At 38.0% G+C, this 24,288-nt stretch overlaps 1 protein-coding gene across 1 annotated transcript; it reads left to right on the forward strand.

Annotated features, from left to right (window-relative positions):
• Positions 1 to 8,183: 8,183 nt before the first annotated feature.
• On the forward strand, positions 8,184 to 18,439 carry IL18 (interleukin 18). Its single transcript, NM_001003169.1, is given in 5 exon segments — positions 8,184 to 8,262; positions 9,301 to 9,312; positions 12,614 to 12,748; positions 13,762 to 13,895; positions 18,218 to 18,439. Coding segments are annotated over 5 exon segments (582 nt in total).
• The last annotated feature ends 5,849 nt before the right edge of the window (positions 18,440 to 24,288 follow it).

A 24,288-nucleotide genomic window follows, 5' to 3' on the forward strand; every position in this document is an offset into this window, starting at 1 on the left:
AAAAATAAATAAGTGATAAAATAAGTAAGCTTCTCTCCAAAGGGAGTCTCCACTCTGAATCTATGATTCTAAAAGCAAACAAAAAATTTTGCCCAAGACTGGTTATTTGGATAGAATCTGCATCAACACCCTTAGCTGGCCTACAGTTTTACAAAATTATAGTATTCCCCAGGAGAATTTTATTTCACAAGAAGGAAAGGGCTGCATAAAAATCTCTGTTTTGAAGTGTGACTAACAAAAATTAGGATGCCCTTAAACTCTTTTCTTTTTGCCTATGTCCAGCTATTTCAATTACTATTAAATCATACTCCACAATATCTTTCATAACCTGGCCTGTTCATAATATCCCTACATGAATATTGTGAATTCCTACATGAATTCTTACAGTAGTGTCATAGCCTACCTCTGTCTTTTTCATAATCCATTTGCTCGCTCAGTAATCTGCATCCCTATTGCTGGCAAGATTAAATTCACATTCTTCCGGGGGCACCTGGCTAGTTCAGTCAGAAGAACATGCAGCTCTTGATCTGGGGGTCTTGAGTTTGAGCCCCACACTGGGTATAGAAGTTACTAAGAAAAATAAATAAACTTCAGATAAATAGATGATAAATTCACATTCTTCCAGTGATTTCCAAAGCCCTCTCTAACCCCACCCTGCCTTGAGTCCACTAGAGGACAGCAGGATTGTTCCACTACAGTCTAAAATATGGTTCCTTCAGCCCACCCTCCACCACAACATTGTTTTAATGATCACATAAATGTTCTTTCATCTCCTTTTCCATTCATTCAAATCTTAAGCATTCTTTAAGGTTAAATTTGATTCTCCTTTTCACACAAGGCCATTCCAACTACATCAGTTCCATTTTTGCTTTTTCCTTTGAGTCTGTATGTACCCATTGATTACATATACATCTTTTATTGTTAACTACCTAAATTTTTATCTAGGTCTTCTTCCATCCCATTTCTGCCACACCTACATGCATATATTCATAAAAGGGCAACATTTTTAAGAACGAAATGGTTTATAGAACTGAATAGTTAGGTTTTGATCTTGCTGCTATCAGGATGACTACGTACCTGATTTTAGGGAACTAGGTAATATGCTTCTTCACTTCATGACATGCCTATGCCACAGAATTGTAATTCCACAGCAAGGATAAATGTGATTGCTTTTCAAATTCAAGACACTTTTACTTTTAATTTAATAGTATGTTTTTAAACTCCAATGGGTTAACAATGCTGGCTATATAATAAATATTCAATCATTACATGTTGTGTTAGATCTGAGGAAGTGGTTACGAGCATATATGCCACATATAAATGTTTCTCTCCTTGCAGCCTTACCTAGAATCTAGAATTACAGAACGCTGGGTTGGATAAGATCTGAAAAAAAATTAACCATTCAACTTCCTCTTTGTTCAAATGAGGAAACTGAGACTCTCCAAATTAAGTCCCTCGCCCCAGGCAAGACTGCAAAGCCCACCACCTAATTTCCAGCATGAGTTCTACCATTCCCTAGCCTTTGGCTGGTTTCCAAGGCTTGTATAACTAAAACTGGCTTTGTTTCAAAGAACCAATTTCCAGTGCATATTCCCCAGAGGATCGTTCCAAGGTGGCTTTTACCTTTAAAAAAAGAAAAAGTCAGTAATCTGAGAATTGTAGATGAGATATTCAAAGTATCTTTATCCAATGGGAACTATAATTTTCATAGGCTAGAATTAAGAAAGCAAAAGAGGAAAATTGAGGAGAGGAGTGAAAGGGGGCACAACATTTGTAATCTTAGCTGTATTTAGATCTAACAAAGAGTGGCAAGAAAATAAAGAATTAAAAATAAACACATGAAATAAAAAAATCAATAGAGAAAAAAACGAAGAAGGAGAATATTGAAGAAGTATTTTATAAAATATATTTTTATTTATAATATATATTTAATATATTTTATAATATATTATAATAATTTTGTTTATAATAATGTATATTAATTAATTTATAATAGTACATATTAAATATATTTTATAAAATATATTTCAGGGGCACCTGTGTGGTTCAGTCAGCTAAGCATCTGACTCTTCCTTTTGGCTCAGATCAGGATCTCAGGGTTGTGAGATAGAGCTCTGCATAGGGCTCCCACTTAGCGGCATGGGGTCTGCCCGGGATTTTCTCTCTCTCCCTTTCCCTCTCCTTCTCCTTCTACCCCTCTCCTCAAGCATGCATGCCCTCTCTCTCTGTCTCAAATAAGTAAAATCACTTTAAAAGTAAAATAAAATATGTTTCAGATTTTCTTCATTTTCCTTCTCTTTCTCATTGGCTTTCAGATAGAGTGAAGGTTTTAAGACAGAAAAGAATTCTACCAATCCCTCCACACTGTTGTCATGGCAGCACAATTTATCCTAGCAAACATTTATTAATTTTAACATTTATTGAATTCCTGCTGTATACAAGCTTTCCAGGTGTTGAGGATTCAAGAAAAAAAGGACAATTCATTTTAAAGAAACTCAGATGGAAGCTGGGCAGACCTATTTGTAATCAAAATAATCTTGTAGGGATCCCTGGGTGGCGCAGCGGTTTAGCGCCTGCCTTTGTCCCAGGGTGCGATCCTGGAGACCCGGGATCGAATCCCACGTCGGGCTCCCGGTGCATGGAGCCTGCTTCTCCCTCTGCCTGTGTCTCTGTCTCTCTCTCTCTCTCACTGTGTGCTGATCATAAATAAATAAAAATCAAAAAATAATAATAATAATAATCTTGTAGTAAGAGCTATTTGAGAAGCATAAACCGGGATTGATGGAGGGGGTCACTCTGGAAAGAATGACTAGGTATGAATGGAGGAGTCCAGGAGGCTTCCCTAGAGAAAATGTTTGAGCTGGGCCTTAAAGGATGAAGAATGAAAGGTTTGGCAGGCAACAAAAGCAGGGAAGTTGTGGCCTGGCAGGGGAAGTGACACTGGCAACATTATGTAGCCTGGGGGACTCTGGAAGCAAGAAAACCAAGTCAAGGAGTATTAAAATAGAAGATGTCGGAAGTGATGAGGGCTGAATTTAAAACAGTGCTGGTGGGCAGTCCGAATGGCTTAAAATTAACAAGTCAGGAAATGACAGATGTTGAAGATGCAGAGAAAGGGGAACCCTCTTACGCCGCTGGTGGGAATGCAAGCTGGTACAGCCACTCTGGAAAACAGTATGGAGGTTCCTCAAAAAGTTAAAAATAGAGCTACCCTATGATTCAGTAACTGCACTACTAAGTATTCACCCAAAGGATATAAACATAGTGATCTAATGGGGCAACTTCACCCCAATGTTTATGGCAGCAATGTCCACAATAGCCAAACTATGGAAAGAGTCCAGATGAATTCATCAACAGATGAATGGATAAAGATGTGGTGTATATATGCAATGGAATATTACTCAGCCATCAAAAATGAAATCTTACCATTTGCAATGACATGGATAGAACTAGAGGGTATATGCTAAGTGAAATAAGTCAGTCAGAAAGACAATTTTCATATGATTTCACTCATGTGGAATTTAAGAAACAAAATAGGGCAGCCGGGGTGGCTCAGTGGTTTAGCACCGCCTTCAGCCCAGGGTGTGATCCTGGAGACCTGGGATCAAGTCCCACGTCAGGCTTCCTGCATGGAACCTGCTTCTCCCTCTGCCTGTGTCTCTGCCTCTCTGTGTGTCTCTCATGAATAAATAAATAAAATCTTAAAAAAAAAACAACAATCACAGGGGAAGGGAGGGGAAAAATAAAATAAGACAAAATCAGAAAGAGAAACAAACCATAAGAGACTCTTAACACTAGAAACAAACTGAAGGTTGCTGGAAGGGGGGGTGGTAACTGGGTGATGGAATGAGCCCTGGGTGTTGTATGCAACTGATGAATCACTAAATTCTACCTCTGAAACTAATAATATACTATATATTAATTAATTCAATTTAAATTAAAAAACTGGGGATCCCTGTGTGGTGCAGCGGTTTGGCGCCTGCCTTTGGCCCAGGGCGTGATCCTGGAGATCCGGGATCGAGTCCCACGTCGGGCTCCCGGTGCATGGAGCCTGCTTCTCCCTCTGCCTGTGTCTCTACCTCTCTCTCTCTCTGTGACTATCATAAATAAATTTAAAAAAAAATAAAAAATAAAAAAAAATAAATTAAAAAACTGGATTAATCAGTATAAAAAGTAAATAAATAAGTAAAACAGTGGTGATGGCAATGGAGAAAAGATACCAAATTCTAGAGACATTTCTGAGTTATAATTTACAGTATTTATGAAGCAGTTTAGACAAAGGAGTCGAGGACTCCCTGGTTTCCATTTGGGACAGGTTACTTGAGAATGTTTCGGAAAGTAATTCATTAGTATATCCTACAGTTGGACTGTGGGTCTCGAGTCAGAAACTGAAATTTGCAAGTTACATACTGCCCCTGCCCACCTCCCCCGCCACCCAGCTCCCACCCTCTCTCTTCGCTTTATAGCCAAACTCCCTAAAAGAATGATTTGTATTTGCTGTCTTATTTCCCTGCACCTCTTGTCCTTCCCCACCCAATTCTGCTCTAGATCTTTATCAGCGTGCCTCTGCTCCCTCCACATTCCCCATACTGTGCTAACACCAAAACTTCCTACTAACTGCCAAGTTCAATGAACAAGTTTGAGCTTGTATCTAAACTGTGAGCTCTACAGCTTTTGATCTCAAGCATGTCTTTGAAATTCCTTTCTCCCTTGCCTTCTCTGACACTTCTCTCCGAGATTTGCAAAACTAAACTAATTATCTTCTACTCAAGCCTGTCATTCTCTTTTTATTTGAGTTATAACCACTCAGCAAATTGCCCAAGCCATCAACTTTGAAGTCACTTGCAGTTCCTCCTCCTTCCAATTTGATCTACAGCCAATCAGCTTAAAAATCCTGCTGTTAAATCTCCTTTCATCCCCACAGCCACTACCTTAGTTTATAGCTTCATCAACTGTTACCGGAACTGTTAACATTGCTTCTGAGGTTGTTTTCTGGGCTCTGTCCATTTTTACCAATAGAACCCATCCTCTAGTCTGCTGCCAGGGCGAGCTTTTTAAAACATAAATTTGTCTTTCTCCTACTTGAAGAAAATTAGTATTTTTTTCAGAAAAACAGTTCAAACTCTTTAGCCTACTTCAGCCAGGTCTTTATAATCTGACTCTCCTTCCGGAGTTTTGTCAAACTGAACTACATCGCAAGTTGCATTTTATATGAATTGAACTAGGCAGGATCAATACATGAAATGTAAAAAATAAGAGCCTCACTTCATAGACATAATGAAAATATGTGAAGTCCTCCAAATTAGTTTATCTAGAATGACATAATTTCAAAGCTGGTAGGCTAAGTGAGTTGTGAACTGTTAACACTCTTGAAAAAAAAAAAAAACTTGACACATTTAAATGTCTCTTATACCTGACAATGATCTACTTCCTTGTCAGTATTATGTAAACTAGGCTATTCTTTAAATATATCAGAAGTTCCTGAGACATACAGGTTTTGTATGGTATTTTTAAAATATTCACTACTCTCATAATTTTAAATATTTTTATACCTGATAGTAATGCTATTGAAGTGCCGAGGGGTATTGTTACTGTTGTGCAGAAAAACATCTCCAAATAAATAAGTTGGAAAAACAGGTGCAAGAATAAAGGCCAAAGTACCACCATGATACACTGTGTGGAGAGAGCACTATGCAAAGCTTTAGTGGGTGAGAAAGTTGAAACAAAGAAAGAAAGCTAGAATACTACTTTGGTTGTTGTGGATTTATGTACTCCAAGGATAACACTTTACATACTTTTCTATTTACTCCTGAGGAAGTTAATCTTTAACTATGTGAGATCATCAAGAATGCTTACCTCCTGTAAAATGGGGCTGCATTTGCATCAACTACAATAATAATGATGAGGCACCAAATAAGCCATGTTCTCTCAGAATTCCCTGCTTCCTAGCTTTTGCTTAGATTGTTCCCTCTTTCTGGAAAGCTCTTCCTTTGGCCTTGAAAATGCCTGTCTCTCTTACAAATCAGCACAGTTATCACTTCCTCTAAGATATCTTCTTCAACAAGCCAGGCACACAGAGACGGTCTCTTGTAAACCTAGCTCTTAAAGCATTCATTATACTATTTTGGAATTGTTTATATATTTGTCTCTCATTAGACTCTGAGTAATTGGAGGGTAGGTATTGTGTTTTGTCAGCTTTCTAACTCCACGCCTGACACCTAGTGCATGCTCAGTAATTAACTGATGAATGATTTCAAATATTGTGTAATATTATTATTTTTTAAGGTAACAGTGTCCTCTAAATACATTCACTCATTGACTCACTACTCACTCTAGTAAACATAAGTAAATTCATACAATTCCTGCACATACTACTTAGTACTTTTTGGGTAAATTATTTTCCAAAAATACGAGTCCATTACATAACATTAAAGTTTGTGGAGAAGACTACCCTAGCTGTTATTTCATATGTTTGTATATTATATATCTATATAAATTAGATAACTATCCACATTTGTATGTGTATAAGGAACTGAACCTAGATAAAATTTAAATAGCCACCAATTGACAAGGGTTTTGGGTTAACCTAATTTGGATTACGTTTTTAAACTGGGTTCTAATTTCCTGCTTCCTCTACCATATATATCTGGCTTCAGCAGACTATGCCAGAAAAATGTTCGAGTCAATTCTCTAACTGGAACCTTCAGCTTAAAATACCCCTATATATACCAATGACGACTGTGACCCAACCACCTCCCTTAGAGTCCCAATCATAACTACCCTCAGGAATCCAAGGTACTGTGACGACAGGGTGGCTCAGCAGTTGAGCGTCTACCTTCAGCTCAGGGCATGATCCTGGAGTCCCGGGGTCAAATCCCACATCAGGTTCCCTGCATAGAGCTTGCATCTCCCTCTGCCTAGGTCTCTGCTCTCTCTCTGTGTCTCTCATGAATAAATAAATAAAATCTTAAAAAAAAAAAAGGGGGGGGGGATCCAAGGTACTGCTGAACTCTGGAGTAGATAGAACCTCTTAACCATTTCTGTGTCATGGACCCACAATCTGGTGCAATTTATGGATCTCTTCTCAAAATAATATCTTTACATGCATAACATTAAATACTGGACTATAAAGGAAATCTATTGTATCAAAATGGAGTTATCAAAAAAAATTTAACAAATTTTGATATAGTATAATTATGTGCTTCTTCATTAACACATAAATTACAAAATCTACTGGGAGGACCAATCACTTCTGTATATTTCAAACCTTATTTCAAGATCTCAAGATAACACAATAGGAAATATGTATTTCTATTAATGACATTACAGGTACTGCCAATAATTTGTTTGTTTCCTACACCATAATGGAAGGAACTGCTAAATGTCAGTTAGAAACTGGTAAAAATAAATATGTAAATTTTTCTCCCATCCAAGTTCACAAATTTCCCTGCTTCATAGACAAAGGTCTGGAAGGAACATACTATATTGGAGTGGAGTGGAGTAGAGTAGGGACACAAGAGAAGAGCACAGAAAAGTTTTAACATTTTCAAGGCCTATATTATTTGTTGTTGTTTTTTACAGAAATACTGTATATTTACATATTATTTGTGTAAAAGGCATAGTATAAGCCAAATTCCAGATCTAAAACTGCTGCTGCTGCTGCTGCTGTGTAGAGAGAAAAAGAGCCACCAGATGACAAGCCTCACCCTCACTGCCAAGTGAAGGGACCATTTTTATCATTGTCTCACTTTAAGTATTTTGACAATGAAGTGATCCCGTTGAATCCCCATGCACGTGATCCTTTTGGTTGAAAGACAGAGCCAATCTGTAGTTAAATGACAGGCATCTTATATTTATATTGATATTCTATTTCTCCCAAGATACTAGGACAATATTTCAGTTCAGTAGCGGGCCACTTATCCATCCTTTATAACACTGTTTTATGAAAAGACACTTTCTAGATTCCAAATATCTGATGGTTGGCAAGAGAACATTTGAATATGTGTATTCATAAGCCAAAGATCCAAGCATTTATTAAGTGTCCAAAGTGTTCATCAGCATGCCGGGTGATAACACTGACTTCTGAATTCAGGGTAGTACAAGGCAGTAAATAGTAAAAATTCTTTTTATATATATGTATCAACCACTACCTTTTCAATGCTTTGCTTTCATTAGGAATAAAGATGGCTACTAACCTAATAGAAGACAATTGCATCAATCTTGTGAAAATGAAATTTGTTAACAATACACTGTACTTTAAAGGTAAGCTTATGGCAATAGGCCAAATGAGGGTTCAGAAATGTATGCAGCTAGAAAAGATGTTGTGAGGTGAACTATTAAGTGCCTCTTTTTTGTCACCAAATTGCATTGTAATACTCTCTGTAATGACACTCTTCTCGGAAGAGAAAAAATATTGGGCCTCTAGAAATTAACCACAATATGTCCAACATCCTAGCACCTCATCCCACCATAAATCCTGGCACTTTTAACAGTAGCTAACTCAAGGTGGCTTTCAGGTACACATCATGAAAATCCCACAAAATTGGGTACATTCAGGGAATATAATTTCCCAAAACAAACTGCAAATCATATAAGAAATACCTTAGATCTAGAGTTCTGTGAGTGAGTTTCACCATTTTAGGTAAACATATTTGACAAATAAAAACAGGTGCTAATGACTAATCTTCCCTGGGCAGTTGGGCTTCACTTGAAAGGCTGACTTCATTTGAAAGCTTTGTAGAAAATCCCCAGGTGACTTTTCCATTGAAATAATAAACCTGGGGCACCTGGGTGGCTCAGTCTGTTAAGCATCCACCTTCAGCCCAGGTCATGATCCCAGGGTCCTGGGATCCAGCCTGCATCAGGTTCACTGTTCCACTGGGGAGCCTGCTTCTCCCTCTCCCTCTCCTCTGTCTGCTGCTCCCCCTGCTTGTGCTCTCTCTCTCTCTCTCTTGTGTCAAATATATAAATAAAATATTTTTAAAAAGAAACAATAAACTTAAGAGTAAATCTCTCATTTTATAAAATTTCATTTTAACTGAAAATTTAAATTTATAAACCCTGGATATAGGTTTTATATCTAATTTACCTGGGAACACACTAAGTCTAATGAGCTTCATTTTATGGGACCTTTAAGATGATTATATAATATTTCTGATGGAGTTCCACAAAGGCCATCACTGGTAAGATAGTGGTTAAATTTTGGGGAGTGACAGGAGAGCAATGAAATGATAGGGTAAAAAATATTCTGAATTGAAATATAGAACTTAACATATTTTGTTTCTCTTTTTTCTCCTTTAGCGGAAAGTGATGGTAAAGTATAAATTTATTTCTCTTTCTTTGTGAAATAAGTAACTACTTGAGTGTCTGTCAGACACACTCATATCACCACTCTCAGCTGAGAGAAACTGGTACCAGTATATTTGAGAAGCGAATCTTCCCTCAAAGGAATATGGACCCCAAAGAACAGCCTTGGAATAAAGATAACCCTAAGGGATACAAAAGGAACCTCTAGCAAAATATGTTTCTCTCTACACCTTAGGAAATTCTCTAGCCCTTAGAATCTACAAAGTAGACTTTGCCTGTTATACAGATCCTGAGATTAGCAGGAAATCATGGATTCTCTGGAGGAAAAAGGGATTGAAGCATGAGAGTTGTCCAAAATCAAGAAAATCTTCCTTCTTCAACCCTCTCTCTCAGAAATGCTTTGGGAAAAAGCCTGGGAGGTGCCCAGGAGCCAGAGATTTCTGGAAATAGATGAGCTGGGGAAGGGTGGAGCAAGCAGAATTATGAGGCTAAGTCACTGAGTCTTATTAAGATGTGAATGCACCCAGGCCTTGTCCTTCTGGTATTTAGGTAAGATCATACCCATGTCTGGCCTGTGACCCTCTAACAGACCCCCAGGTTATTAAAGTCCACAGTATAGTTTCTCATACTTTTCCTTAAAAATAGCACTTTTCCCATTCTTAAAGTAATCCTACTGAACTGGAAATAGAAGATGGCAATTTATTTGAAAAAAAAAATACTACTTTTTCATGTTTCTTTTCCCCCCCCAGCTTTACTGAGATATAATTGGCATATAACCCCTCATGTTTCTTAAAGATTGCCCTACTCTCCACTTACTTAATTCAATAAATATTGATACCTATATCCCAGGCACTATGTTAAGCAGTAGGATACAATGGTGAGCAAAACATGGTTCCCACAGAAAGTAGCAAGCACATCAGGAAGGCAATTGGAATACAATATGTTAAGTGTTACAGAGGCACAAAGGGAGCACATAAAACGGGCACCTAATTTAGTCCAGTAGATTCTGGGAGGGCACTTTGAAGGAGGGACAGATTTAAAGAGTGAATAGGAGTTAGCCAAGAGGAAGTATTCTAGGTAGGGAAAAGACCACATGCAAAGGCCAAGATATGAAAGAAAGCATGGCAGCTATGAGGAATTAAAAGTAACTCAGAATGGGAGTAGGAGAATGGTGAGAGAAGAATGATAATAGGGCGCAGATAAAGAAGGTTCCCTTATTCCAAGATAGGGAATTTGGACCTTATCTTTGGGATAATAGGGGTTCATTGTGCACAGTGTACATGATCTGGTATTCAGAGTGGTTTGCCATAACAAGGAGATCCAAAAACATAGTAACTGAATAAGATAGGAAATGCTTCTGTCAAACACAAGTCCAAGTCAGTAATTTAGGATTAGTATGGCTAGATACTGCCTAATGATGTTGGGACCTCAAGTTTCTTCTCTCTTGTTATTCCAGCATCCCTAGGTTATTGAACACATTCACATACTCGAAAAGCATTACCACATTTCCTGGGTCCGTATCCCAGCCAGCAAGAAAGGATTCAAAATAAGGGGAAGAAAACCCCATTCCTTTTCAAGGCTCTTCTTAGAAGTCACACACATCAACTGCACTCATATTCCATCCATTAGAATTTAGTCATGTGGTCACACCAGCTGTGAGGAAATCTGGAAAATTTAATCTTTATTCTGAGTGGCTATGTGCCTCGTTAAAATTCAGAGATAATATGATCATCTCTCTGAATTTCAACTTTAATTAAAATTGAATTTTAATTCCTCCTGGCTTCAATATAAAGAACTGATGTACGGACATGGGGATACCAATTAAGAGGCTATTATTGCAGTCCCTGTAAGAAATGATGGTGACATGAATTAAGGTAGGCACAGCAGGTACCAATGAAGAGCTGTGGAGGGATTTTAGAAATATTTGAGAGAATCAACAGGACATGATTGGGGCTGGGGAGAGAAAGAAAAGATGATGGCTACATTTTTTTCACGTAGGCAATTTCTACCATTCAGTTAAATAGGAAACACAAGAGGAAGAATAGGGTAAAGAGGTTTGCAGAGCAAAGAGAAAGACATCAATTTAGTTTTGGATCTTGTCTGTGGGTAATCCTAGTGGAAATGTCCAGTAGACCCTTGGACATAAAGTTTGGAGCTCGGGATGAAAATCTGGGCTGGTTATATAGATGTAGGAGACTTATGCATAGAAATGACATCTGAAGTTATCGGATTAAAAAGGCAAATCAGAGGAAATGTATAGAGTGAGAAAGTGAAAGCCAAGGACTAAACTCTATGGAAAGGATTTAAAGGATGCAGTAGAAAAAGAAGCTGATAAAGAACAGAGTAACCAAAAAGGAAGGAGAAAAACCAAGAGAATGCCACAGAATCCCAGGAAAGCCTTTCAAGCTGGAGTTCATAGGCACCCTGTTAGATTTTGCAGCCTTGAAAACCAAGGGCCAGAAAGTCTATCACATTTGCCAACAAGGAATTTGGTGATCTCGGCGAAAGCAGTTTAATGGAGAAATGGAGGCAGAGGCAGATTGCAATTAGTAGAAGAGTAAATGGTAAGGAAGTGATACAGACAATTCTTACCAGAAGCTTAGCTATTAAAAGGAAGAAAGAAACAAGGCCAGCTACAGACTGGATACAATTGATGGAGGAATATTAAATCTCAAAGTGAAAAGAACTTTATGTTTTCTGATTATAGAAATAATGTGTTTATTATAAATAATTTTAGGCACTGAAACTTAAGAACACTAGGAAAAATAGTGTTAACAGAATGTATTGACATTGTATCGGTGAATTTGTGATGGCACCAATTTGTACATTTCTATAATTGTTTGCTAGCCACACTCAGGCGGCCAGGTTTGGGGTTTTGTAGTAGGAGGACAAACAAATTCGAGATTTAAGATACTGGCAAAGGGGTAGATAAAATGATGAGCCACGAGGTCCAAGCTGCATAGAGAAGAAAGGGAAGAAAGGAAGAGGTTAGACAGGGAGAAAATTTAAGAGGCAGAACTCTGAAGTAGAGGAAAAGCTTAAGAAAGCTAAAGGAATGAGACATTGTGGTTAGAAAACAGAATATTTGAATATAAAACTGTAAAAGTAGAGTAGTTCTGGGTGATAACAAGAACTGGGGCGTGCTCTTGGAAGTGGGTTAAAGAAACACTGTGCAACTTTATCATAGCTGCTTCTGTACCAGATTATGATCAGTAGCTATTGAAAACTGAAAGACATATAGTATGCTTATTTGTAAATTTAGCGGGGGAAAAACGTATTTTTAAAGGATATTTAATGTGCATTGTAGAAGGCCTGGAATCAGATTACTTTGGCAAGCTTGAACCTAAACTCTCAATCATACGAAATTTGAACGACCAAGTCCTCTTCGTTAACGAGGGAAATCAACCTGTATTTGAGGATATGCCCGATTCTGACTGTACAGGTATTTTTAAAAATATATATTTGTAACGTAAAAGTGATAAACTACTTCTAGCCACTCCATTTAACTACCTCTGTTTTTCTCTGATAGATCTAATCCTCAGATGAAAAGTCCTAGGAGTAGTAATAATTTCACTCATAAGAAACTTGATAGGGTATCCCACATTTTTTTAGTTGGGGTGAAAAATAGACGCAATAGACATTGCTAGAGGTCCTGCTGTTGACCCTACATGTAGGTCATCAATCCCTTCACTTGTTAATAGCATTAACTATATAGGATCTCTACATAGATCCTTAATACCTGCTGCTTATAGCTGAAATTGCTGGCGGCATTTTCAAAACTCAAAAATAAATATACAAGCATTTCAGGTAAGTCTGTCTTACGCCAGAAACTTAGAGTGCCTTACAAAGTGAATCAGTTTGCCTCCCAAGGTTTGAATTCTAAATACCAGAGCTAAAGCAGAGTTGAAACAGTGACTGTGCACTTTTGAAAAAAACTAAATTTTTACCTTAACAGATTTTTTAAATGTTCTACTTAGCATTTAAAGTTAAAAACAGGGGCAGCCTGGGTGGCTCAGCGGTTTACCGCTGCAGCCTTCAGCCCAGGGCCTGATCCTGGAGACCTGGGATCAAGTCCCATGTCAGGCTCCCTACATGGAGCCTGCTTCTCCCTCTGCCTGTGTCTCTGCCTCTCTCTCTCTCTGTCTCTCATGGATAAATAAATAAAATCTTTAAAATAAATAAATAAATAAATAAATAAATAAATAAATAAATAAAGTTAAAAACAATCTTTTAGAACTCAAAGGATCTGTAAAACACTCAAAACGTTGCATCATTTGTGTTACAATACATATTGTGAATGTGTTTTAAAGAATGTGAGGGTGCCTATTGAACTGACTGAACCTCAAAGTAATGGTAATGGGTCTATTAAGGATTATCCTTAAGCTAATTTCCATAATACTGATTTGCAAGACTTCTTTCTAACTAGTGTTTTCCTTTATTAATGGTTTGTTTCAGATAATGCACCCCATACCATATTTATCATCTATATGTATAAAGATAGCCTCACTAGAGGTCTGGCAGTAACTATCTCTGTGAAGTATAAGACAATGTCTACTCTCTCCTGTAAGAACAAAACTATTTCCTTTCAGGTAAGACTGAGCCTTAATTTGTTTTAGTCATGTTTTTGTGCAAAATTTGAAAACCCAAATATCCTCAGTCCAACCTTTTATCTAGAACAAGAGTAGCAAGAAGCAGAGAAGCATGAAAATGGATAGTTACTAAAAATTGTCAGACTCTCTAACATTACAATAACATCATAGTTTTTCTGAGCCTGCTATAGGGGGAGAAGGGGCAGACTTGTTTCAGAACCAGAGTCTTCTGAATAATCAACCCATAGATAAAGTAATAATATAGAATACAGACATGAATTATCATGTATTAGTAAAGAATGGCATGTGACTTTCCAGAATGAGTCCTAACACAGAGAATGAAGCTAACTGACCTTCTGTAAGCCCTCTACTTTGTAAATTATGATGATAATGTAATTTATATTTTAATCCCTAATTATTTTGTTCCTGCTTCTTAGCCTAAGTCTTGGCTACATCCTTCAACTTTCAATTGATATATGTTACTTTCTTTGTGTATGTTATTTTCTTTATTTATTTATTTAGTGAATAAATACATTTTAATGTGGGGTTTGAACTCCCAACCCTGAGATCAAGACTCCAGCTGAGATCAAAAGTCAGACACTTAAACCAACTGAACGCTCTTTAATCTGTCTCAAGGTCAGATAAATTACCTCTGGCCACTGCTTATTTTTCTTTCTTCTCCATTATTTTTCTCTATTTTCTCCAGTATTATCAAATAAACAACCATTAACTATAGCTACAGACTGACCCAGAAAACTTTCTTCCCAATAACAGCAGCCAGGGCTTGCTCACAAGTTGACAGTGTTTCAAAGGTGAATCCACAACATGAAAGACTTGCTAAGTGGGGATTTGCCAATAAACAACTGATGTCAAGGTCACCCAGTTCCTACTGGAAGCTAGTTATAACTAGTTTAACTTTGGGAAGGTAGAAAGAGCCACTTTAAAATATAATCCAGGGCACCCAGATGGCACAGTGGTTGAGCATCTGCCTTCGGCTCAGGGCATGATCTTAAGGTCTTGGGATCAAGTTCCATAACCAGGAGCTTGCTTCTCCCTCTGCTTGTGTCTCTGCCTCCCTCTTGTCTAAAGAAAAAGAAAGAAAGAAGAAAAGGAAGGAAGGAAGGAAGGAAGGAAGGAAGGAAGGAAGGAAGGAAGGAAGGAAAAGAAAGAAAGAAAAAGAAAAGAAAGAAGAAAGAATCTGGGTGGCACAGTCGGTTAGGCGTCCAACTCTTGATTTCAGCTGAGGTCCTGATCTCAGGAATGTGAGATCCCACCTTACCTTCTCTCTCTCTCCCTCTCCCTCTCCTTCTGTCCTTCCCCACCCCACCCCAGCTCATGTGCGCTCTCCCTTTCTCTCGAATTAATTAGTTAATTGATTAAAATATATCCTCCAAGGAAGACCAATGCAACAAATACTTCCAACTTTAGCTGTGCCCTTAGGCCATCGCCTTCCAACCAGAGTGCCACTCCCTTCTGGTGGCAGTTGGAATCTCCCATGTTGACCTGACAGGCAGGAAGCTTAGTTATCATAATGGCTTTCAAGGCCTGGGAGCTAACAAATGAGCTGGAGTGGGTTAAGCACGTTATTATTTAGCAACAAACTCAGAAGGGAAGGAGGGACTTGACTAAGCTCCAGCCTTCTGGGGTAGAGGACAACTAATTCAGTTGTGGAGGCAGATTCAGAAACGGATGAACCTAACCTGTAAGCAGTCTTGTTGAGAGAGACTGGGGAGGATGTTAAGATGGAAATAATACTCAGCGTAGAGTAGGAACTAGGCAAATCCAGGTCTTCGAGAGCCTGAAGCTTCTATAATTTGGGCAGCCCTTTTAAAGAAAGAGAATATAAAAAATCACCAAAGTAATAAAGTTGATGGTTTATTTCAAATAAGAAAAGGCCTGGGCAGCCCGGTGGCTCAGTGGTTTAGCGCTGCCTTCAGCCCAGGGCCTGATCCTGGAGACCCAGGATTGAGTCCCATGTCAGGCTCCCTGCATGGAGCCTGCTTCTCCCTCTGCCTGTGTCTCTGCCTCTTTCTCTCTCTGTCTCTCATGAACAAATAAATAAAATCTTAAAAAAGAAAGAAAGAAAAGGTCTTTAGGAAGACAAGTGAGGGGCTCTGACATTTAAATTTCATTAGCTTCATAGCAAATGGAAGGACTCAGGTGATACTTAGTGGGAAGGAGGGATTTAGGAACAGTTTTATTTTATTTTATTTTTTAAATTTTTTTAATGGGTGTATCATTACTTGAACACCTTTTCTTTCTTTTTTTTTTTTTTTTTTTTTTTGTGATACCTGGGCTGAAGGCAGGTGCTAAACCGCTGAGCCACCCAGGGATCCCTAGGACAATTTTTAATGCATGTTCTTTAATCTGTCTTCCACCCATTAATAAGGATTTTAGTCATGATTATAAATATAGACTAAATTCTAGATTGTAAGACACAACTGGCTGCCATTATGTGCTCACCTTTCTGGATTGGTTACTAGCTATAAAGTCCTAGTGCTTCTGGTTATCCCCGATTTTCTTTGGGCAGGAACCTTCATGACACCAAGAGGGATTTGCTTCAAGAGCTTACTGTCAGTGTCTATTTTTTGTTTATACTACAGGCAGGGTCAGGGTTCTCTCAGATTTACTAGTGCACTTGGGAGAGGACCAAAATAATTAGATGTTAGGTCAAGCTTCCCTTTCCCTGGGTTCAGATTCAATTCCTCCTGATGTAAAGAATACTTTAGGCCCTTGGAGCACCCAAGTTTCACCAGGTAGACCTTTCCAAGTTGAGGGTTCGCCAAGGTCATTGGGATTGTTTCCATGTCCACTTGTGCACCTTCTCAAAGAGGGCTCTGAATAATCAATATTAAAACCAAGGAGAGCCACTGCCCCAAGATTTCCTTGCCTTTGTTCTGAAATAGGACATCGAACTAGTTAGAGATCACCTATTCTGCTTATCCACACCTCTACCTTCAACAATAACTTTCCACACTAGATTTGAACTAAAAGGTTTACCTCTCTCTAATATTTCTAGACCTCTTGGAGTTTTAACTAGGAATGATCTATTACTTATACATTAGACTTTAGCTTAGTCCCAAATTGGCTCCCTCAGTTTGGGGTCTCTTCCTAAATTCTGGTATATTGTAGACAGGCATAGAATTATGAGCTTGGAGTGAACTCGTTTATACTGTCATCAGTTCAGGACTCTCATTTGTTGAAAAAGGACAAAGGTCAGTTAGAACTATAAATTCCACTGATTGTGAAGTTTGGAGGTAGCCCCCTCCACTCAGATTCTTTCAGGTATCTTGAGAGGATGCTGGAATGCTATTTTGGGTCTGGAGGTCTTTCCATCAGTTCCTTAGACAGGATCAGGGTAATCTTTGCTACCAAGGGTTCAAAATTAAAATCAAAATGTCTGCTGGCTCTGGGATTAACATGGAAAGAATCTCAGGTGATCCTCACATTTTCTAGCCCATCCCAAGAAGTAAATATGATGCAATAATAGGAAAAGTACAGTTGGGTGACCAGCAGGATTATAGTCTCAAATGATCTAGCTATCCTTGAGAAAACCTTATGCTGTGGCTGAAAGATATAGGAGTCAACATTTGGTTCAGGGTAGGACCCAGCCAATGTCAGGATAAAAATTGAAATCTACTATGGAACTAGAGTGCTTGGCAGAGCAAAAGTACTGTCTCAGCCAATAAGCAAGGCTATACTGGAACCCAAGGCATTGCCCCAGTACAAGTAGGGGATCTATTTATAGCAAGTTTCAGTCCTCGGCCCCACTGAAGGAAGAAGGAAGCTAAGATGCTTGCAGCTTTCTGCCTCTCTCACATTTGGCTCACAAGAGCTAGTCTATGCCTAGGAGTGGTGTTATCAACTTGTTTAGCTGTGAATGGTTGAAGAAAACAGGAACTAACAGCACAAACAGCTGGTCTGTGCTGGAACTCTACTTCGTCTTGACCAGATATGGACTCCACTCAGGGAAGAGGAAAAAAGAAACTACAAGCCTAAACCTGAATGTGCATTCAATGGTGGGAAAAGCCAGAGTAAACAGGGAGAATAGATTTGGAATTAAGAGGGAGAAGACCCTCTGCCTGTGTCTCTGCCTCTCTCTCTCTCTCTCTCTGTGCGACTATCATAAATAAAAAAATAAAAAAAATAAGAGGGAGAAGAGATCAGTAATCTTACATTGAAAGGTTTGTTTTTTCTTAACTCATGAGAATAAAAACTTCTTTAGTTCTGTGTAGTGATAAACTTCAAAATAAATCACATGTATTCAAACTGTTCATGCCCTTAAAAAATTGAACCATGTTTTTTTTTTTTTCCCTCTGTAGAAAATGAGTCCTCCGGATAGTATCAATGATGAAGGAAATGACATCATATTCTTTCAGAGAAGTGTTCCAGGCCATGATGATAAGATACAATTTGAGTCTTCATTGTACAAAGGACACTTTCTAGCTTGTAAAAAAGAGAACGATCTTTTCAAACTCATTTTGAAAGACAAGGATGAAAATGGGGATAAATCCATAATGTTCACTGTTCAAAACAAGAGCTAGATATGAAAATTGCAGTTTGAATTTTCTGAGTTTTTGTCTTTCAGAAAGGTCATAAGAGACTTTGAGCCTTTAATTGTAGTAATGAAATAAAATGAATTATAGTTTCAAAATATACCACTAAGAAATGAATAAGGGGCACCTGGGTGGCTCCGGCAGTTGAGCACCCGACTCTTAATTTCGGCTCATGTCATGATCTCACAGTTGTGGGATCAAGCCCCACGTTGGGCTCTGCACTCAGCATGGGAGGTAACCTCTCTCCCTCTGCATCTGCCCCTCCCTCCACTCACACACACAGGCTCTCTCTCTCTTAAAATGAATAATTAAAATATTAAAAGAAAAAATAAATGAATAGGCAGGTATCACAAAATTGAAATGAGTCCTCCTTATCCAGGTGAATAAAATATTTGTTTAACATTAGAAGAATGTATAGTTTCAAAACACATTCTACATTGTTAATTGCAACATAGATTATATTTGTGAAGTGTTTCAATCTTTTGGGTTACTAGTCCTAATGACAAAAGATACTGATAACTGAACTTTCTAATTTTTAAAAAATATCATTAAAAACAAGATTTTGTAGAGACTGCTTCACTTGACTAATTTCTGCATTTCTTCCAAAGTCAGATTGATCCTGAATCCAGCAACATATACAAAGGATTATATACTCTGATCAAGTGGCATTCAAACCAGCAATGTAAAGATAGTTTAATATTATAAGATAAATTAACATACTATATTAATAAAATAAAGGATAAAAACCACACAATAATTTCAATAGATATAGAAAAAGCATTAGACAAAATCCAATTCATAATAAAAATTCTCAATAAACTTGAAAAAGAAGAGAACTTCTTCAATGTAGTAAAGGGCATCTATGAAAAACCTACAGCTAATATATTTTTTTAATTTACGTTTTAATTCCAATATAATTAACATACAGTGTTATATTAGTTTCAGGTATGTAATACAGTGACTCATAATTCCATTTATTACTGAGTGCTCTCATGATATGTATATTCTTATCCTCATCGCCTATTTCACCCATCCCCCTACTTACCTCCCTTTGGTAACCACCAGTTCTCAGTATTTAAAAGTCTGGGGTTTTTGTGTCTTTTTTCTTTGTTCATTTGTTTCTTAAATCCCACATATGAGTGAAATCATATGATATTTGTATTTGACTGACTTATTTCACTTAGCATTATACCCTGTAGATACATCCATGTTGCAAATGACAAGATTTCTTTTATTCTTTTTATGCCTGTGTAAAAATCCATTTTGTATATATACTACATCTTCTTTATCCATTCATGTATCACTAGACACTTAGGTTGCTTCCATGTTTTGGATATTGTAAAGAATACTACAATAAACATAGGGGGGCATATCTCTTTTTGTATTAGTGCTAACATCATACTTAATGCCGAAAAAATAATGTAAGAATGTCAGCTCTTGCAACTTCTATTCAACATCATACTGCAGGTTCTAGCCTGTACAATCACAAGAAAAAAAAAAAAGAAAAGGGAAAAGTAAAACTGTCCTTATTTGACATACAACATGATTCTGTATATGGAAGATCCCAAGGAATATATGCACACACATATGCACAAAATATATATGCACACATATACACACAAACCCCTATTATAATTAATAAGCAAGTTGAGCAAGGTTGCAGAATACAAGATTAATATATGAAAATAAATGAATTCAAAAAAAAAATAAATGAATTCTATTTCTACATATGAGAATGAACAATCTGAAAATAAAAATAAGAAAACAATTCCATTCACAGTACTAAGAAGAATAAAATACTTATGAATACATTTAGCAAAAGAAGTACAAGACTTGTACACTGAAAATTTCAAAACAACATTGAGGGAAATTAAACTTGATTTAAATAAATGGAGAGATACTCCATGTTCAATGATTGGAACACTCAATATTGTTAATATGGCAGTTCCCTGAAATTGATTTATAGATTAAACTCAATGTCCATCAAAATTCCAGCACATCTTTTCTGCATAAATTGACAAGCTGTATCTAAAATGTGTATAGAAATCCAAAATACACAGAATAGCCAAAATATTTTGAAAAAGAACAAAGTTGAAGAGCTTTTATTTCCAAATCTTAAAACTTAATATAAGCTACAGTTATCAGAACAGTTTGATACTAACATAAGGATAAACACAGATCAAAAGAACAGATTTGAGAATTCAGAAATAAACCCTTGTATTTATGACCAATTGATTTTTGACAAATGCTGTTTGATAGAAGAGTCTTTAGGAAATGGTTCTGGGACAATTGGATATCCACATGCAAAATAATGCATGTAGACCCTTATCTCACTCTATATATAAAAATTAGGGCAGCCCCGGTGGCGCAGCGGTTTAGTGCCGCCTGCAGCCCAGGGCGTGATCCTGGAGACCCTGGATGAGTCCCACGTCAGGCTCTCTGCATGGGGCCTGCTTCTCCTTCTGCCTGTGTCTCTGCCTCTCTCTCTCTCTGCCTGTGTCTCTGCCTCTCTCTCTCTCTCTGTGTCTCTATGAATAAATAAGTAAAAAAAAAAAATCTTAAAAAAAATTAATTCAAAATGGATCAGAGACATCAATGTAAAAGCTAAAGCTGGGGTGCCTGGCTGTCTCAGTTGATAGAGCGTACAACTCTTGATCTCAGGGTCATGAATTCAAGCCCCACGTTGGGCACAGAGATTACTTTAAAAAAAAAAAGGGTGGGGGGTCCCTCGGTGGCGCAGCGGTTTGGCGCCTGCCTTTGGCCCAGGGCGTGATCCTGGAGACCCGGAATTGAATCCCACATTGGGCTCCCGGTGCATGGAGCCTACTTCTCCCTCTGCCTGTGTCTCTGCCTCTCTCTCTTTCTCTCTCTGTGACTATCATAAATAAAAAAATTAAAAAAAAAAAAGCTAAAGCTATAAATCTTGGGTTTATGTCAAGACCTTGGGTTATGCAAAGACTTTTTAGACACAATCCCAGAAGCATGACCCATTAAAATAAATAAATAAATTGGACTTAATCAAAATTCAAGGGATGCCTGGGTGGCTCAGTGGTTGAGCACCTGCCTTCAGCCCAGGGAGTGATCCTGGAGTCCCAGGATCAACACTGCCCCATGTGTCCTTGGGCAGGACTCTGTGAAGAGTCTCTTCTCCCTCTCCCCTCCCCCGCTTGTGCACTCTCTCAAAAAAAAAAAAATTTTTAAAGAAAGAAAAAAAAGATGCTTAATATCATTAGTCATTAGGGAAATGCACATTAACACCACAATGAGAAACCACTTCCTGTCCACTAGGATGGCTGCCATCAACATGTCAAGTGTCAGTAAGGATGTGAAGAAACAAATTCTCATACACTGCTGATGGGAATACAAATAGTACAGCCACTTTGAAAAAGAGTTTTGCAGTTTCTTTAAAAGATACATATAGAAATTCCATTTCTGGGGCACCTGGGTGGCTCAGGGTCTGAGTGTCTGCCTTTGGCTCAAGTTGTGATCCCCAGGTCCTGGGGATCACATCCCGCATCAGGCTCCTTGAGGGGAGCCTGCATCTCCTTCTGCCTATGTCTGCCTCTCTCTCTGTCTTTCAAAAATAAATAAAATCTCTTGGGGCAGCCCGGGTGGCTCAGCGGTTTAGCGCCCCCTCCAGCCCAGGGTGTGATCCTGGAGACCCTGGATTGAATCCCGCATCATGCTCCCTGCATGGAGCCTGCTTCTCCTTCTGCCTGTGTCTCTGCCTCTCTCTCTCTCCTCTCTGTGTTTCTCATGGATAAATAAATAAAATCTTTTTTAAAAAAATTCCATTCCTACATATCTACACTAGAAAAAAACATGTTCACACAAAGATGTGTACATTAACATTCACAGCACCATTATTCATAATAGTCAAAAGTGAGAAAAGCCCAAATGTCCATCAACTGATGAAGGAATAAACAAAATGTGGTATATCCATAATGGAATACCAACACTAATAAAAAGTAAAATATAGATACATGCTACAACATGAATGAACTTTAAAAACATTGTGCTAAATAAAAGAAGCCAAACACAAAAGATTATGATTCAATTCTCATGAAATGTCTAGGAAAGGCAAATCCAGGTGAGATATATGTGACATTCCTCAGGCACTCCTGCCTGCCCTAAAGCTACAGGAAGGAAAAACAAATGACTAACTAATAGAGATCACAGTCCAGAAAGATGTGAGCCTCCCTCAGTTTACAAATGTCTTAGTGGTTTACGAGAAAAAAAAAAGCATTCTTATCAATAACCTAACTCCCAAAAGTAAAGATCCAACTGTCTTAATGTTAATACTTTGCTAGAGGGAGAAACAACCTTAACTTGGCAATGGCAAGGTCTCCAATATGTTGTAGGTCCTCTTCAGCATATGAAAATTCTTTTGGACACTCCCTTTTTCCTTACCTGAAACTCCCACGTGTATAATCAACCATTCCTCACAACCCTGGTGCAGCAGCTCTTTCTGCCCATGGGTCCTGTCCCTGTGCTTTTAATAAAACCACCTTTTTGCACCAAAGACAACTCATGAATTCTTTCTTGGTCCTCAGCTCTGGATCTCACCTACATTCAAAAACTATATCATGTTTGTCTTACAGTTAAGGGTGGAAATGGGGATTAACTGTCAACAGATATGAAGGATCTTATTAGAGAGAAGAAAACGTTCTAAAACTGGATATGGTGATGGTTGCACATGTTGAGGAGGAAAAAATTTTACTCTATCATTCAAATTTCTTCTAGCCAATCTAAGAATTAAACTGACATGAAACAGATTAACAGGAGAAAATCAAATTTCATTGTATATGTATGGGAAATCCACCCAGACATGAGATACCAAAGATAGGGAAAAATGAAGTATATAAGTCATCTGGAACTAAGGAAAGTGGTGTAGGAGTCTGGGACTTCAAAGAGAAGGAAAGCAATTCACAGAGAGATGAAAAAAAATAAATATTAATAAGCAAATGTTTGTTGGGCCCTTCAGAACCAATGGGACATAAAGAGGAATTTTAACAAACAGACCGCTAAATTCCTCGCTGTTTACAACCCTTAGTTCATTTTATATACTATAGTTATCCATGGCGATACCTCCCTTCTTGGAACAGGTCCTCTATCTAAATTCTTCTTAGACATTTGGAAGAAAGTCAAAAAGTTTCTTTCTGAGTCTTTTGGGTCTTGATTGTTTTCAGCTTAAAGTAATCTACATGCCAAAATGATACATTTTGGGGTGGACTGCCCCAAAATGGTGGTCCCTACCCAACTTGGTAAATCTAAATCTAAAACTAAACATCATTGAATTGTATGATGAAGTTTTGGAATATAGGTGAGGTCCGGAGCTAACAACCAAGAAAGTTTCTTGAGACACTCTGGTGCAAAATGGTGGTTTTATTGGTTTTATTAAAGCATGGGGACAGGACTCATGGGCAGGAAGAGCTGCTGCCCTGGGCCTGTGAAGAGGGACTGATTATATACCTGGGAGTTGGGCGCGGTTTGGGAATAAAAGTACTCTTTAAGGAATTTTGGAAGCAAGGTTTCCAGGACCTTGAGAGGGCTAGCTATTATTGGAAATATGGTATTATTTACCATCTAATAAAACCTGAGTCATGAGACCCTTCAAATCCATATCGGTGGGCCATGTGCTTGGGGAATGATTGCCAACACGTATCTTGGGGATTTAGGGATAAAGGACATTTCTAAATAAATTTTTAAACTTTAAAGTAGACTTACAGGATCCTGGGGGTCGGGCTAAGATTGCCTTTTGCCCTTAGCAACGAGACAGTTGAGTCGGTAGAGGAAGGTCACTCTGTTTCAAGGACTTGTCAATGTGCTGCCCCAGG

The sequence above is a fragment of the Canis lupus genome, chromosome 5 (assembly GCF_011100685.1).
Source record: "Canis lupus familiaris isolate Mischka breed German Shepherd chromosome 5, alternate assembly UU_Cfam_GSD_1.0, whole genome shotgun sequence".
Taxonomy (NCBI): Eukaryota; Metazoa; Chordata; class Mammalia; order Carnivora; family Canidae; genus Canis; species Canis lupus.